Genomic DNA, 14,693 nt, shown 5'->3' with positions numbered 1-14,693 from the left:
CCCGTATCCACACAGCTTCTGCTGTTGTCATACTGAGTGCCACATATTCTGCCTCGGATGATGAAGTTGCGACAGTTTGCTGTTTCTTGCTGCACCAGGCGACTGTACAACCAAACACTTTGAATATATATCCACTCACAGATTTTCTGTCCACTATTTCTGATGCCCAATCTGCATCTGCGTACCCAATTATGGGCTCAGATTCACAATTTTTCAATATAAGCTTGGTGGTTACAGTACCTTTAAAATATCTTGCAATTCTCTTTAAATGTTGCCAATGTACATCTGACGGATTTTCTTAAAACCTTCCAAGATAGCCAACTTGATAGCAAATATCTGGCCTTGAACATAACATAATGTACATTAGACTTCCCAAAAGTTCCCTGAATGGCTGTTTCGTAATTTCTTCATTTTCAAAGTATTGCAAATGAAGCCCCTTTTCCATTGGTGTTTTAACTGGATTGCAATCTTGAAGACCAAACTTATCCAATACTTTTCTAATACTGCTTTCTTGGGATATAGCTAAGCAACCATTTTCGTATACAAATTTTATACCCAGGAAATACTTAAGTGGTCCACAATCTGACATTTCAAATTTTTCGGTTAGTTGTTCTTTGAGCTTTTTGATACTTTCTAGTTTACTTCCAACTATAAGAAGATCATCTACATACAATATTAAATAACCATCAGGTATTGCCATGTATATATTTTCATTTAAATTTCCGTACAGAAAAGCAGTTTTCACGTCTAACTGATGAAAGAAATATCCATAATGTATTCCCACAGCAAGAACGATTCGAAGAGTAGTTAATTTTGCGACAGGCGCATAAGTTTCGTTATAATCTAATCCGTACTTCTGAAGGTAGCCTCGTACGACTAGCCTAGCTTTATAAAGGGTGATTTGTTAAGAGCTTGATAACTTTTTTTAAAAAAAAACGCATAAAATTTGCAAAATCTCATCGGTTCTTTATTTGAAACAGTAGATTGGTCCATGACATTTACTTTTTGAAGATAATTTAATTTAAATGTTGACCGCGGCTGCGTCTTAGGTGGTCCATTCGGAAAGTCCAATTTTGGGCAACTTTTTCGAGCATTTCGGCCGGAATAGCCCGAATTTCTTCGGAAATGTTGTCTTCCAAAGCTGGAATAGTTGCTGGCTTATTTCTGTAGACTTTAGACTTGACGTAGCCCCACAAAAAATAGTCTAAAGGCGTCAAATCGCATGATCTTGGTGGCCAACTTACCGGTCCATTTCTTGAGATGAATTGTTCTCCGAAGTTTTCCCTCAAAATGGCCATAGAATCGCGAGCTGTGTGGCATGTAGCGCCATCTTGTTGAAACCACATGTCAACCAAGTTCAGTTCTTCCATTTTTGGCAACAAAAAGTTTGTTAGCATCGAACGATAGCGATCGCCATTCACCGTAACGTTGCGTCCAACAGCATCTTTGAAAAAATACGGTCCAATGATTCCACCAGCGTACAAACCACACCAAACAGTGCATTTTTCGGGATGCATGGGCAGTTCTTGAACGGCTTCTGGTTGCTCTTCACTCCAAATGCGGCAATTTTGCTTATTTACGTAGCCATTCAACCAGAAATGAGCCTCATCGCTGAACAAAATTTGTCGATAAAAAAGCGGATTTTCTGCCAACTTTTCTAGGGCCCATTCACTGAAAATTCGACGTTGTGGCTCGTTAGTAAGTCTATTCATGATGAAATGTCAAAGCATACTGAGCATCTTTCTCTTTGACACCATATCTGAAATCCCACGTGATCTGTCAAATACTAATGCATGAAAATCCTAACCTCAAAAGAATCACCCTTTATTTAGTTGGGTTTCCATTTTCATCTTCCTTTATTCGGAAGACCCATTTCGACGTTAGCAACTTTGAGTTAGGAGGGATAGACACGATTTTCCAAACTTTATTATCCTTCATAGATTTAAGCTCGTCATCCACTGCAATTTTCCATTTGTCTCCGTCGTTTCTTTTAAAAATACCTTCATAGTTTTCTGGGACATTATTTTGTATTTTTTCTGCATTGAAGCCTGTTATATAATCAAACAGCTTTATTGGCAAACGAGATATTCTACCACTATTTCTTGTTGTGTTTTCCTGCTCAACTTCAATAGAATCCTCATCTGATAGGATGTCTTCTAAATTTTCAGATAATTGACTCTCGATAACACTTGCTTCTTGTATGCATTCATTTTCCAAATTTGTGGACGAATCAACAGGAGATATTTCACATTCGGTCACAGCATCATATTTAGAAATCGCTTAAAATTTAAGAAAGGATACTAAAGGAGTGTAATAGGCCATACACATTAGGCTCAAAATCTACTAAAAGTAGATTTGAAATCCCTCTTTTATAAGGCAAATGACATTTCAAATCTGGGTAAAGAGGATTTTGGAAGTGTAATGTGAATGAGGTATATAAGTTCGATATAATCATTTTTCTTTAATCGGAAAATACCGATCCATGATAGTTTGTTCGTCTTCGATTGTATTTCAATTTTTCTTTGAAGTAATATGTTTGCCTTCCAAAAATTATAGACAATGAAATTTGGTATAATCGCTTTGATTTTCGCTCCATCTAAAACTTTTCCGAGTTTTGAATATATGAAATTTCCCAACATTTCTTCACCACATCCCATTTCTATATCATGTCTGCCCTGAAAATAACATTTCTATTGATTTCCTTAGTCACTTCAAAATTTATTACTTTTTGTCCTTGGCATTTTATTGTTGTTTTTTTTCTCTATTTATACGTCATTGGAGTTTTTATTTCGTTTAGGAGTTCCTGTGTTTTTGTTTGTATCCTTCAATGGAGAGAACAAAGTCTGAGTGTAATACATGCGGCAAGTTCGTTGAACGTGTCATTTGGTGTATGGAAATAATAGTGAAGGAGTTGCTGTTGGGCGTTTTTGTTGCGTCGACAAAACTCTCGGAAAAAGCCAAGTAACTGCTAACATTTTTGTATTCTGATGGAATTATTTAGAAATTCTCAAATCTGCTATTCATACCCTACAAAACTAGTAGAAGTAGTATTTCGAGAATTCTAATTGAAAACTTATTGACTTACATATATGTGGTATTGGACATCGTAGTTGCTCCTCTCATCATCATAACAATGTTGTTTTTTCAATCTCAATTATTTTGATCTACTGAACACATAGTATGATTTTCCTCGGCGTCATTATATTACGTTTTATGAAAATAGTGATAGTACACGCCGTTGTAGTTTTTCTTTATTCTACTTTTGCTCCATGCCATTTTGGCATCCGGTCTTTAATATCTATGTCTGCTGGCTGCTCTAGGAAGTTTTATTCTTCGATTTTTTTGTATGCCGTAGTCAGGCTATTACCTTGAGAAGAGTGTTCTTTTTGTGTGTTTGCCATTAGAATTCCCCATTTTGTGCGATTTGTGTACACTTTGCGGTTGGCAAGTCTCATAGTTAGTTGTGTGCTTAGCAGGAATATTCAAAAGATGTTGGTAGTTTATTTAATGGATCTTTAAGAAGCTGAAAAATTGTGGATGAATGTAAAGGCAGGACAATGCTTTCAAATGGGGAATATCGTTGCACCAACTCTTGAATGAGAAAAGAAATAAGAAATGCACTACGTTAGTAGTGACCAAACTCTTAAAAAATCACTCTTAGGATTTTCTTTAAAGGCAATGTGTAAATAGGGGTTTTCTCCGCGAACGGTATCCCGCGAATTCTTGGTAATTTTTCTTCACTTAGTATAGGAATATATAAAATAATTTAATTTTCTTGGAGGGTATAAAGTAAAATAAGTTAATAGTTACCAAGTCCGAAATACACAGCCGCGAGTTCTACGCAAGATTTGAAAAGTCTCGAAATTTTTAATGAAATTTTTATATGTTATGAACATGATAAAGCGATTTTGAAACCCATATTTGAAGTAGAGACTCTTTGAGAGACACTGAAAAGTTCGATCCTTCTGACTCATGTACCAAAGTTTAAGTGATTCGAATCATTCCATTGAAAGATTTCGTACGGAACATTTAATTAAAGCACAACTTTCATTTTATTTAAATACATTTTAAGTTAAATAGAATTTATTTTAATTATTTAACTTAATTTAAACATACAGGATAGAATTAAATCATTGTATTACACTTACACTCGCCCGAGATTTTTAGTTTTTTAAAAATCACTTCAATATGATGAGAATATTTAATCATGTTATTACTCTCTTCTCTCTAATAATGTTCTTAATCTCTCTAACTCACACTCACTCACCCATGCAACAATTGCAACTGAGAATAAACTCATTATTGACCATATGCTAATGTGGACAAATACATGTGGGTGGTAACCATGATTGACACAATTGGTAGAATTCTATCAAATATGGTAGATTTCGATGAATTACAAAATTTGAACTGAAATGCTGGATTTAGATGTTATGGAAATCATAGATAGTACCGGCCTTATGATACTTTGCCCATTTCCAAACGAAAACTGAAAGACAAATATTTAGGAGAGCCAAAATAGAAGAATTTTGTCCAATGAATAAAAAACAAAATCTGTTTTTATTAGAACCCTTAACATCATACTTTCAGTTTTATTCATTAGTGTTAATTTAAACGTTTATAAATATTCATACGTCTTAAGTATTAGATAATAATATTCACTAGTTTCTCTTATGGTGGTATTTCTGTCAAATCATTATTGTAGGGTTTGTTTAAGTCTTCTGACTGTGTCATAACTGTGTTTGTTTTGTGTGCTCTTTACCGCGTTTTTTATCTTTTAATGGTCTTTACGAAGACCCTTGCACGTACCAACGATACCTACATCGTTTGAGCCCAAGCAAAATCGTTACAAATACCATATAAATAAACACCTCAAGCATACGTTGCAGAGTCTGACAATTACGATTGACTGGAACGAGGAAAGCACAACAAAAAATTGTATCATTAATTTTGCAGTCAGCACCTAATCAAATGAAAGACTACATAACAAGATAAGGTAAAGAAGACATAAGGCAATGTAAAATGTTTGTGTTGCATTACATTTGCGTTGGTTGCATTGGTTTATCAGCAATCCATTAACGTAATCGATTCCTGAGAATGGTGGTCAAACACCAATAGGTTTGATCATTTTTTTTTTTTTGTATATACGAATAATATCACTAGGGGTCTCCATTACCCCTGGACTACCGATGACCACTTAGGAGGACATTCGAAAACGGCACCGAACTCTATTTCCCCAGTTAGTTTCGATTTATTTCTCGATGTTATTTTAAAGGAGCACTAAAATGCATTTTTATGAACTTCTTTAACAATAAACGAAAAATAGGATATTTTCCATTTTTCTACAATTTTCTACATTTTTCTATACAAAAACCTGATAGCTGATATTTTTGGGTTCTTTTTGTATTTTTTCTCACATTTCTAAAGTTGTTATAGACTGAATAGCGCTTATTTTCGTAAGGCCATTTGGTCACAATTCAAGAATCAAGTTTTTAGAACAAACTCATATAACTCTAGAAGTAATTGAGGTAGGTCCTCAAAATTACAATTTTTGTTCTACGAAAAGCTTTTTAAGATTAGGTTTATTTCGGTAGTGAAAGAGTTAATTGCAAGTTTAATTGTTTGGATTTTCTTCCGTTTGTGGAAATGTTGATCATTTTGAGGCATAGAGGTTTAATTCTAATATGAAACATTTTGTGACATTTGTAATGAGAATCCTCGAAACCGGAAAATTATTTTTGGTTATCATGCACATATTAAACACAGTGGAATGAGTATGTCCAAAAATAATTTAATTTATAAAATGCAATATAAAGAAACTTTTTACATTGCTGTAGGGCTGTATATGTTTTCTAACAATAGATAAGAAAATATTTGTATATCCCTTACCATAGAAATACGATAAGTGATACATCCCTTGTCCTAAGTACTAGAATATCTTTTATCTCTCTCCCTTGAAGCAGGCTTAGTTATCCATCTTAAACATTTGTGACCATTCCATTATTGCTGTGTTTTCTTCCTTTAAATATAAAAACAAACAATAACAAAAATAATGTCCATTTTATCCAAGAAGAAGAAGGAAACAGTCAGAGTCAGTAGGATTTTATGGTATCCATTAATATGTATTTGTGTGTCCACTTGGCATTTTCACAAAAAATGTATATCTTCCACTCAAATACTAGTTCAGAGCCAAGGTCTATCAAGGAAACATAACGTACACATGACTTTAAGGCAAAATCTAATAATTGTTTATATAAACAGACAAAAAAAGCGGAAGTAACAACAATGGATGGCATGCCAAATAACAACACAAAGACCTAATAAATTTTCATAAATTGTTATCAATGGAAGTTAATCAAATGTTTACCAACTCAGATTGAATATTTACGTTGAGAAAAATGTGAGCAATGTTAATACGGAAGATTACAAGAGAAAAACGAAAATACAAACAGATACTATCCATATTTGCCATAGATATTAGCAATCTGCAATTAAATTTTTAAACTCTATGACCAGTAAATATAAAATGGTTGTCAATTGACACAAATCTCTCAATGAGATGTCTGAGTATTTGTAAACACAATCCAATTTATCTTCGTCTACCTTTGCCAAAAAAAAAAAATTATACAATTGACCTTCTATACTATTTTCCGTTTCTATACCAACCAAATTGTACTCTGAGAGAATTTTGAAAATTTCTCTAATTTACTATTTTTGCTATAATATGGAAAAATTTTGACTAATTTGAATCAGATAAATACAGAGATTTATTTTGTAAAATAACTCGTGTTCTCTCATCCAATTCGATAACCCGGTCATCTAAGTGAAAACGACACATTTTTCTTCAGAAATAAATCAATCTGATATACACAAATGCTTATTTATGATAATTTAGTCTAAACCATTTTCGTTTTTTTTTTTGTAATTTAGGGTCACATATCGGGTCAGGTCATAAACACACATATTTGAAATCATATTTAGCGTATGTCAGTGTTTATTGTACATTCGTCGTTTTGTGCAGCGAAGCAAGCAAATGCTCTAGAATTGTCTTTTGCATACCCACTATGGGGTATGGGGAGGAGGTTGGTGTCTTGATTTTAATATAACTTTGCTCTCAATTTAATGCATTTATGCAAAGAAAAGAAAATTACCCAGCAATAACCGAGATACATAGATAATAGCAACAGCAACAACGTCAACTCAAACTACTTTAGACATGTGGAACGACAAAATAATACAACAGCGGCATGTTGCTCAAGAAAACTAGTTAGCGTTATTATTCCTTTTCAATCGTCTTTTACATCGTCCGGCTCTTCCCTCTTTATCTCCTCTATCCTAGTCTTTTCATTGCAGACCAAACCAAACAATTTCAATCTCTTACCAGATTGTTTGGAATCATTGCAGTTTCTAGATTCGCTTGTTGTTCTATTGTCTGTTTGCCTGGTTGGGATGCATTTATCTTCAGACACATATAGATATACATTACAAAAAATTATACTTTGCAATTTAATAGTTTAAGGCAAAAAAAGCAATATGTACATATAAATTTGTGTAAAATATTGAAAACAATGTTGTGGATACATGAAGAAATAACAAACGACATTATGGCGAGGTTAATTGATCCGGTTCCAATCAACTGGGCACCCTCACCAAAGCAAGAGTCTTAAAAACTCCACAAGACCAATCAAAACAAGTGTATAATACATATCAATATCTTTAATACAAGTATAATTGTAGACGTTTTCATTTTTAGGAAACTATGCATTTTCAAAAAGTAAAACTATCAAATTTTCACTTTTTTTAACTTTAAGAAAAAATCACTTAAATAGCTGGATTTTGGCAATCTAAAATTACCAAAAAAATTGCTTTAGACTTTAAGGATTATCATAAAGTCGACCTTCACCTACGCACGCGACTTATGTGAACTACAAATCTTTTAGGCTACAATATTTCCGAAATTATTGCAAACACCCTTAGTCCAAACATTTAATTGCACTTTTTTGTTTATTCAGACAACATATTTTAGCCTTCAATCACAACCAAAACACATATGTGGATTGCCATTAACAGGTGAAATAGTTGAATACCTTGCTTCCAAATGTTAATTGTAACTCTACTGGGTCTCCTTGAAGATTGTTGATCAACCAACAGTTATAGGCTGCATGAATACGAACGCCATACAAAAAACATTGAGTTGATCAAAAGTAATTTTTAAAGTAATAAGAATTCTTACACCAACAACAATAACTTTTCTATTAGGAAGGCTGTTGCTCCAGGCTCACTTAGATATTCAGTTCGTTGTGAGACCACAGATAGTCCACTTATCTCAACTAACAAGTGCCACTACCAACATTTGATATAATTTTAGAATGTACGATAATGTTTAGTACTAAGTTCGTTTCTGCGAAAAACGTATATCAGCATGTATCGCCGTGAATAGGGTCCCAAACACAGGGACGATAGCTTATTTGTGCGAAATAATATGCATGATCTTTGAACAAGGCTTAAATAGATTTATTAGTACTAATATCAAAAATGTCTGTCTGTCTAAAATCTGCTGAAAAGGAAAGCGTAAGCATTGAATCCAATTTAGCGCCCAACTGCAAGAATTTGTTGTTTTTTTTTATTCAAACAATAACGCTCATGTTGTAAATAATGAGCATTATTATTTCCCAAACCCGAAATTTCAATCGCTTGGTCTACCAGTGATTTGGTCTATCTAGAAATACCAAATCATAGATTTGTTTTATGTGTGAATTATTGAGTTCTATATGAGTTTCCCCCAAAAAATACCTGGAGACGCCTAATTAATACAAATTTTGTTTTGATTACATTCTTCTTTTTGTACATTCTTCTTCAAAATGTATTTTGGTGCATATTTTCTCTTAAACGTAGGTATCAATGCTCTTCTATTTCAAAAAGCTTTTCTTCGGACAAGACAACAAAAAGAGAAAGAGAGATAAAGTGCTCTTAGGAATGTACTATCCATCAATCTGCTGTAGTAGGTTTAGCAAAAATATGATAAGGCATTCTTGGTTTAGTTTTACTTTGTTATTTACTCCTCTTGGGTGCGGTATATTTAGTACATATTATTAGAATTTTTATAGCTTCATTGGATTATTGTACATTTATTTGGTGTGGTGTCTAGTGAACAACAATGTATGAAAAAAAATCAATACGGGGAAAATATTCTATATAAATAAATGAATTTGAATATAAAAAAGCAAACCGAATATTGTTTAATAAATTAGAGTGAAATGTATTGCAATATACATTTTTTAATGAATATTCTAAAATGTGGTACGTGTTCTAAAGCTCCTTTGTTTATGAAAAAATATTTCTAAAACATTATTATACTACTACATACAAAACAAATAAAAAATAATATATTTAAATATCGTATGGTAACAGAAAACCCATTTCCATCGATTTAAAATAGCCTCCAATTGAAAATATTTCATATATATAATAATACAATTAATTTTTTTTTGCTGTGTGTTGCTGTAGTGTCATAATGTTGCCATATGACACCAAATCAATGGGTCATTTTTCCGATTTGCTTCAGTTTCAATAGCACATTGCATATGTTTGCATATTTTTGTACCCCCATTATAGTTTCTCAAGTGTCATCGTTATTTTATTTATTTTATTATACACTATTTATTAATTTGCTTTTCGTTTAAACATTTCCCCTTCCGTTCCGCTATGCGTCACTAATTTTGGAAAAAGAGAGTTTCTGTAAATTGATGTATGTGTGTGTGTGTCTCGGGGTTTTAATTTACTTTGCGTAAACATTCAAGTGTTTATTTACATACACAAAGCTCACTCTCTAAAAATCTGAGCTTTTAGCCAAGAGAAAATAATAACAATACAAGCTCTCTTCAAATAAGGAGCATGCGCTATGGTTTTGTTGATGTGTCATACACACATATAGTATCTGCATTTCCTTTAATGTTGTGCGTAAAATTGTCCAAAGGACTAGGTCAATTAAATTTGTATAGTTTTTTTTTTTTTTCATCAACAAATGAACTGGCCAAAGAAATCCACCTTCTATCCACCCTTTATGTATGGATGGCTTGTTTTGAATTATTGATTTTTATTTTTGTTCGAGTTACCCTCACATATTACAATATTAAAGAATAGAATACTCAAGCCACGTTGCATTCGTGGAATTATAACAGTTTGAATATGCGAACTGGTGTACGGTATATGTGAATACATCTTACAAACGTATGAAATATTTAAAAAAATATGAAGTATACGTCCATAGTACCAATGAATGTCATAAACACTACACAACAAATTTTTGCTTTTTTGAAAATTTCATTTTTAAATAAAAGAGAGATATTTCGAAATGTCAATATCGGAACCAAAGGAAATCGATTCTCGAAATGAAATAGATTCGTTCAATATGGAAAAGGAAGAATTAGTTCCACTTTGTCTCAGAGTTTACCTTAATAGACTTGGTTTCTATTTCAGTCCTAGATGAACAACAAGAAGGTCTTCACCGATAGTTTGTCTCCTCTATTTAATGTCGAAAGTTTTAAAGTGTCTCCAAGAGGTATCACACATAATGTAATATGCTACTTCAAATTTCTCGGTGTAAGATTTTGTGTATGGTGTTAGGACAGTTTTTAGAGATGGTTAGGCATCAATTTTAGATGCATTAACAAAAAAAGGGAAATCATATATAGTCATCACATCATCATGCTAAAAGCACTCGCAGAAGATGTCTAAATTTGACCCTCCTTAGAAGTTGATTAAAGTATTCTTTTCTATAGCACTGAAACGTCTGTGGGAACTATGCGAAACATCGTTGCACTGGTGTTCTATCTAAAACATCTCATCAGTACAATTTTGAATAGGATGAATTTTAATAAACTGACGTTGCCTCAACCCAGGATAATTATGTAAATGAATGCATTGAAAATGCAATGTGTTTCTTTAAACAGCTGATGACAGGGTTGCCAAATTTTGTGGTTTCTTTGGCCCGCCACAAATGGGTCTAACAAATATCATATGCTGTTTTTACACTCAAAAAAAAGTGAACTCTCTATTCCACTGAAGACGATTTAACTTTATTTTAGTTCACGAAATTATTATGTTTGGAGAAAGTTTCCTTTACTCTAATAATATTTTGCGTATTTTAGTTAAATTAACTAAAAAACGGGGAAATTATACACAAATTATGCATAAAGATTTACTAAATTCGTATTTCTCACAAAATAGTTCATTATTTCTTTAAATTAATAAATTTTTCTAAAAAATGCGTCCATCATGAACTTCGTATGTCAATAAAGACATTCTTGCAATTTTGAACTCCAATTTTTTCCTTCAAACTACAAAATTTTCTTTAACAAGTGAAAAAGGTCAATTATGTCTAATAAATTTTCTTGAATTTGTCGAAAAATATTTACTTATTTTTGTGATATTGGCGTGATGTCAGCGTTTGTAATACTGTTTAGTTAAAATTTTCTAAAAATATTCAACATTTTCTAAAATTAACCAAAAGTTTTTCAATTTTTCTCAACTCATATACACAGCCAGAAAAAAGTGACCCCTTCTTAAAGTTAAAATGAACTCATTGTGAAGAAAGTTGAACTTCGTATAGCGCCAAAGAGATTTTTATTTGTTTGAACGATGTGATTTTCGTAGAAATTAGGTAGAATGCATTCCATATATTAGTTAACATTTTCCTATATTTATGTACCACTATACTACAGAATGAAAAAATTTAAATGAATTGAATTCATATATGGATTGATTTTATTGAACTTTTTTTCATTCATTTGAACAAATCTTACATATTTGTGGTAAACCTTTTAAATTCAAAATTAGAATTGCTTACCTTCGTTTTTAAATACAAATATTAGTTTATTATTCCACTATTTTTTCAATTTCCATGTAATATATAACCGCATTTTTCTTCTTCTTGTACCATTCACTTTTAATAAGTTGCTGCCTAACGATTTTGCCCTCCTTTTACAATTTCAATACCTACAAATATAAAAAATCATAAACCAATTTTTTCACAAGAGGTTAGCGTCACTGAATATTACCTGATAATTGAAGACGAATTAAGGGGTTGTTATTCTTCTGGTATTTACTCACTAATTTAAAATAGCAAATATTTTATATATTTTATTGGTTATTTATTATATTATTTTACTAAATTATTTTTTAACTATCTCTCCGTATATCATAACAACACGATTCCAACTAAAAAAAAAAAAACAATCCACGCACAAACACATCGATGACAGGTATCGATTACAGGCAGTTTTGAAAGGATTGAATACTTCTTAGTACGAATAAACTGAAATATTTTTCTATGCCAAGTGTTATTCGTATGTATGATAAGCTTTCTATAATAAAGGAAGTCCGAATTATCATTTTATGGGAATTAACTAAATTAGAGGAAACTTGGGTTTGGGTTTTGTTTATTTTTACGAATGCTTTGTTATCAGTGAATAAAATTTTCTTTTTCAGTAGTAAATTCTTATACCCAGCGAAGAAAACAGTATTAGTAAAATTCCATGCCTTATTCTAGTTGATGAACTATTCCTATCTGCTTTAAGTTTAGGATTTTTTTACTGAAACAAGTAAATTTAATTAGTTCACACAAAAATTCACCTTAATGGAAATAAAATGGCTAAACTAAATTGATGAACATTCTTTCCTTTAGTTTAGAAGACACTTTTTTCTGGGTGCATCGTCACAGAATAAATAGTACGCGATAACTGAATTCTCCAAATATTTTTTAGATCGTTATTTATTATTTTCGTTTCATGTATTTAGCAGCCACATCTCACAACTTGTTGTATTATTTTAATTTTGTTTTTTTTTTTTCTCTTGTTTGTTATTATTTGGCCGATTCGTATTATTCTGTTATACATTCTCTCATAAAGGCCCCCTAAATATCTTGCTCTCTCCGTTAATTTTATCTGCTCTTTTTTATGTGTTTCGCATTTGGCGAATAAAGCACTATCTACCCATCCCTCCTCGTTTCTTCTTCTCACAAAAATTCTTCATGGGCATTCGATAGCTGTATTAGTCAGCTGCCTGCAAACAAAACTTATGTGTTCTGGAGCTCTTCCACTCATCTGATATTGTAGGCATGAGTGGAGTATAACGAAACGAGCAGAACAAAAATTCTGTGGAGAAAACAAGTACCCAGTTTTCAGTGTTGTTTTGTTTCATCTTCTTTAATTTGCAATTTTATGTGGCATTTAAATATCGAAAAATTAAACAGTAACAAGTTCATTGCAATCGATCGAGGGATCGTAAATTTGCAAAATATTTGTGACGACGTATCTGGCTACAATATATTTTGTGAGTGGAGAAAAAGGAGAACAACGCGAAAGCAAAACCTTGTCCATTGGACAAACAGTATCATCCGTCGTTCGTATTAAAGTGGATAACAATAAACAGCTGATTATACTATTTTTTTTTTTTTGTTCTTGCCTTTCGCTTTATTGTGCGATGTACGTTGATGATGAATAGCAAAATTTTTTTACCACAATAGAAATTAAATAGAGCTATTATTGTAGAATCATTTTATGGAAATTTTATTCTACATTGATAATTGGTAGTGCATGTAATTCCCATATTTATCCGTGCTAGTTTTATTGTTTATCCCGATTTCTAATTAATATAGAGAATTGATTTACCCCGAAAGCATCGCTAATATCAGTTATTTCTCCTTTATCCAATTACAGATCTATGGGAATACTATTACCACCAGTCTCTCAAGTGACTAATACCCGCATTAATTTAACCCAACATCATCGTAATCGCAGCTTGGACAGTGCTTTGCAGAGAATACCTGAGGTAATTCCATAAATATCAAAAATAACAATAATAATTTCCTAGATTCCGTAGAATGGATAGGCTTATTTACACAGAAAAATTAGTACTTATTTAAATTGAACTAAATTATACTCCATATTTTGAGATTTCCACAAAGCGTTGTTAAAACCAAGAAAATTTAATGTACTGGTGTAGTTTTTATGTACAACTCACGAAACTACATCCTCTCATAGAAGAAAAAATGAACTAAAAGTAAAGAAGAAAATCATTGGCGCCAAATCATGACCATTTTAACCATACTTTAGTTCAGTCTTACTATTTTTTGGGAATCGTATGAAAATTTTCTTTTGCTTTAGTTCATATTGAACATACACAGTCTCACATAAGTTTACATACGGTTAAAGAATTTATATTTTCATTAAATAATCAAATTTTAAAAAATATGCATATATATCCTTTCGTTTTAGTAAATTAATTTGAAAATCAAAGTAATTGTTAATTTTCAAGAAGATTTTATTGATATGGATTATAAACAACAACAAGAAACATGTTTAGTTAGTAGGTAAAAAACGCAGGGGTATGTAAACTTATGTGAGACTGTGTATATGTACGGTCATTCAACGTTTAGTTCAAAAAATGTTTGAGACATACTTAGAGAAAGGAAAAATTCATTGGGCTGTGGAAAATTTCGATAAAATAATAATACAATTTAACTGTCAACAAATATTTCTTTCCAATTAAAATAAGTTCAATTTAGCGTTAGTTGAACTACGGACATTTTTTTCGGTGTATTATCCTTTTATTACAGGCAGCTGTTTCCGACTTCCACATCTTCATTCCCTTTATGACTGTTTATTCTAATTGTTAGACAATTTTGGTGAAGT

General features: G+C 31.9%; 1 protein-coding gene across 3 annotated transcripts in view; it reads left to right on the top strand.

The window, feature by feature from the left end:
- fwd (phosphatidylinositol 4-kinase beta fwd) overlaps positions 1 to 14,693 on the top strand; it is a 173,243-nt gene that overhangs the window by 149,038 nt on the left and 9,512 nt on the right. The window contains exons 1-2 of one of the 3 annotated variants that reach the window (XM_075303690.1): positions 9,132 to 9,300; positions 13,719 to 13,830. In XM_075303690.1, the coding sequence (XP_075159805.1) occupies positions 13,723 to 13,830 (108 nt within the window). In that variant the 5' untranslated portion in view covers positions 9,132 to 9,300; positions 13,719 to 13,722. Of the gene's footprint in view, positions 1 to 9,131; positions 9,301 to 13,157; positions 13,333 to 13,718; positions 13,831 to 14,693 lie in introns of those variants that run through there. The other 2 variants (XM_075303691.1, XM_075303689.1) reach the window with 2 other exon arrangements.

This window comes from Haematobia irritans, chromosome 4 (assembly GCF_050003625.1).
Source record: "Haematobia irritans isolate KBUSLIRL chromosome 4, ASM5000362v1, whole genome shotgun sequence".
NCBI lineage: Eukaryota > Metazoa > Arthropoda > Insecta > Diptera > Muscidae > Haematobia > Haematobia irritans.
This window is presented reverse-complemented; position numbering and strand designations above follow the sequence as displayed.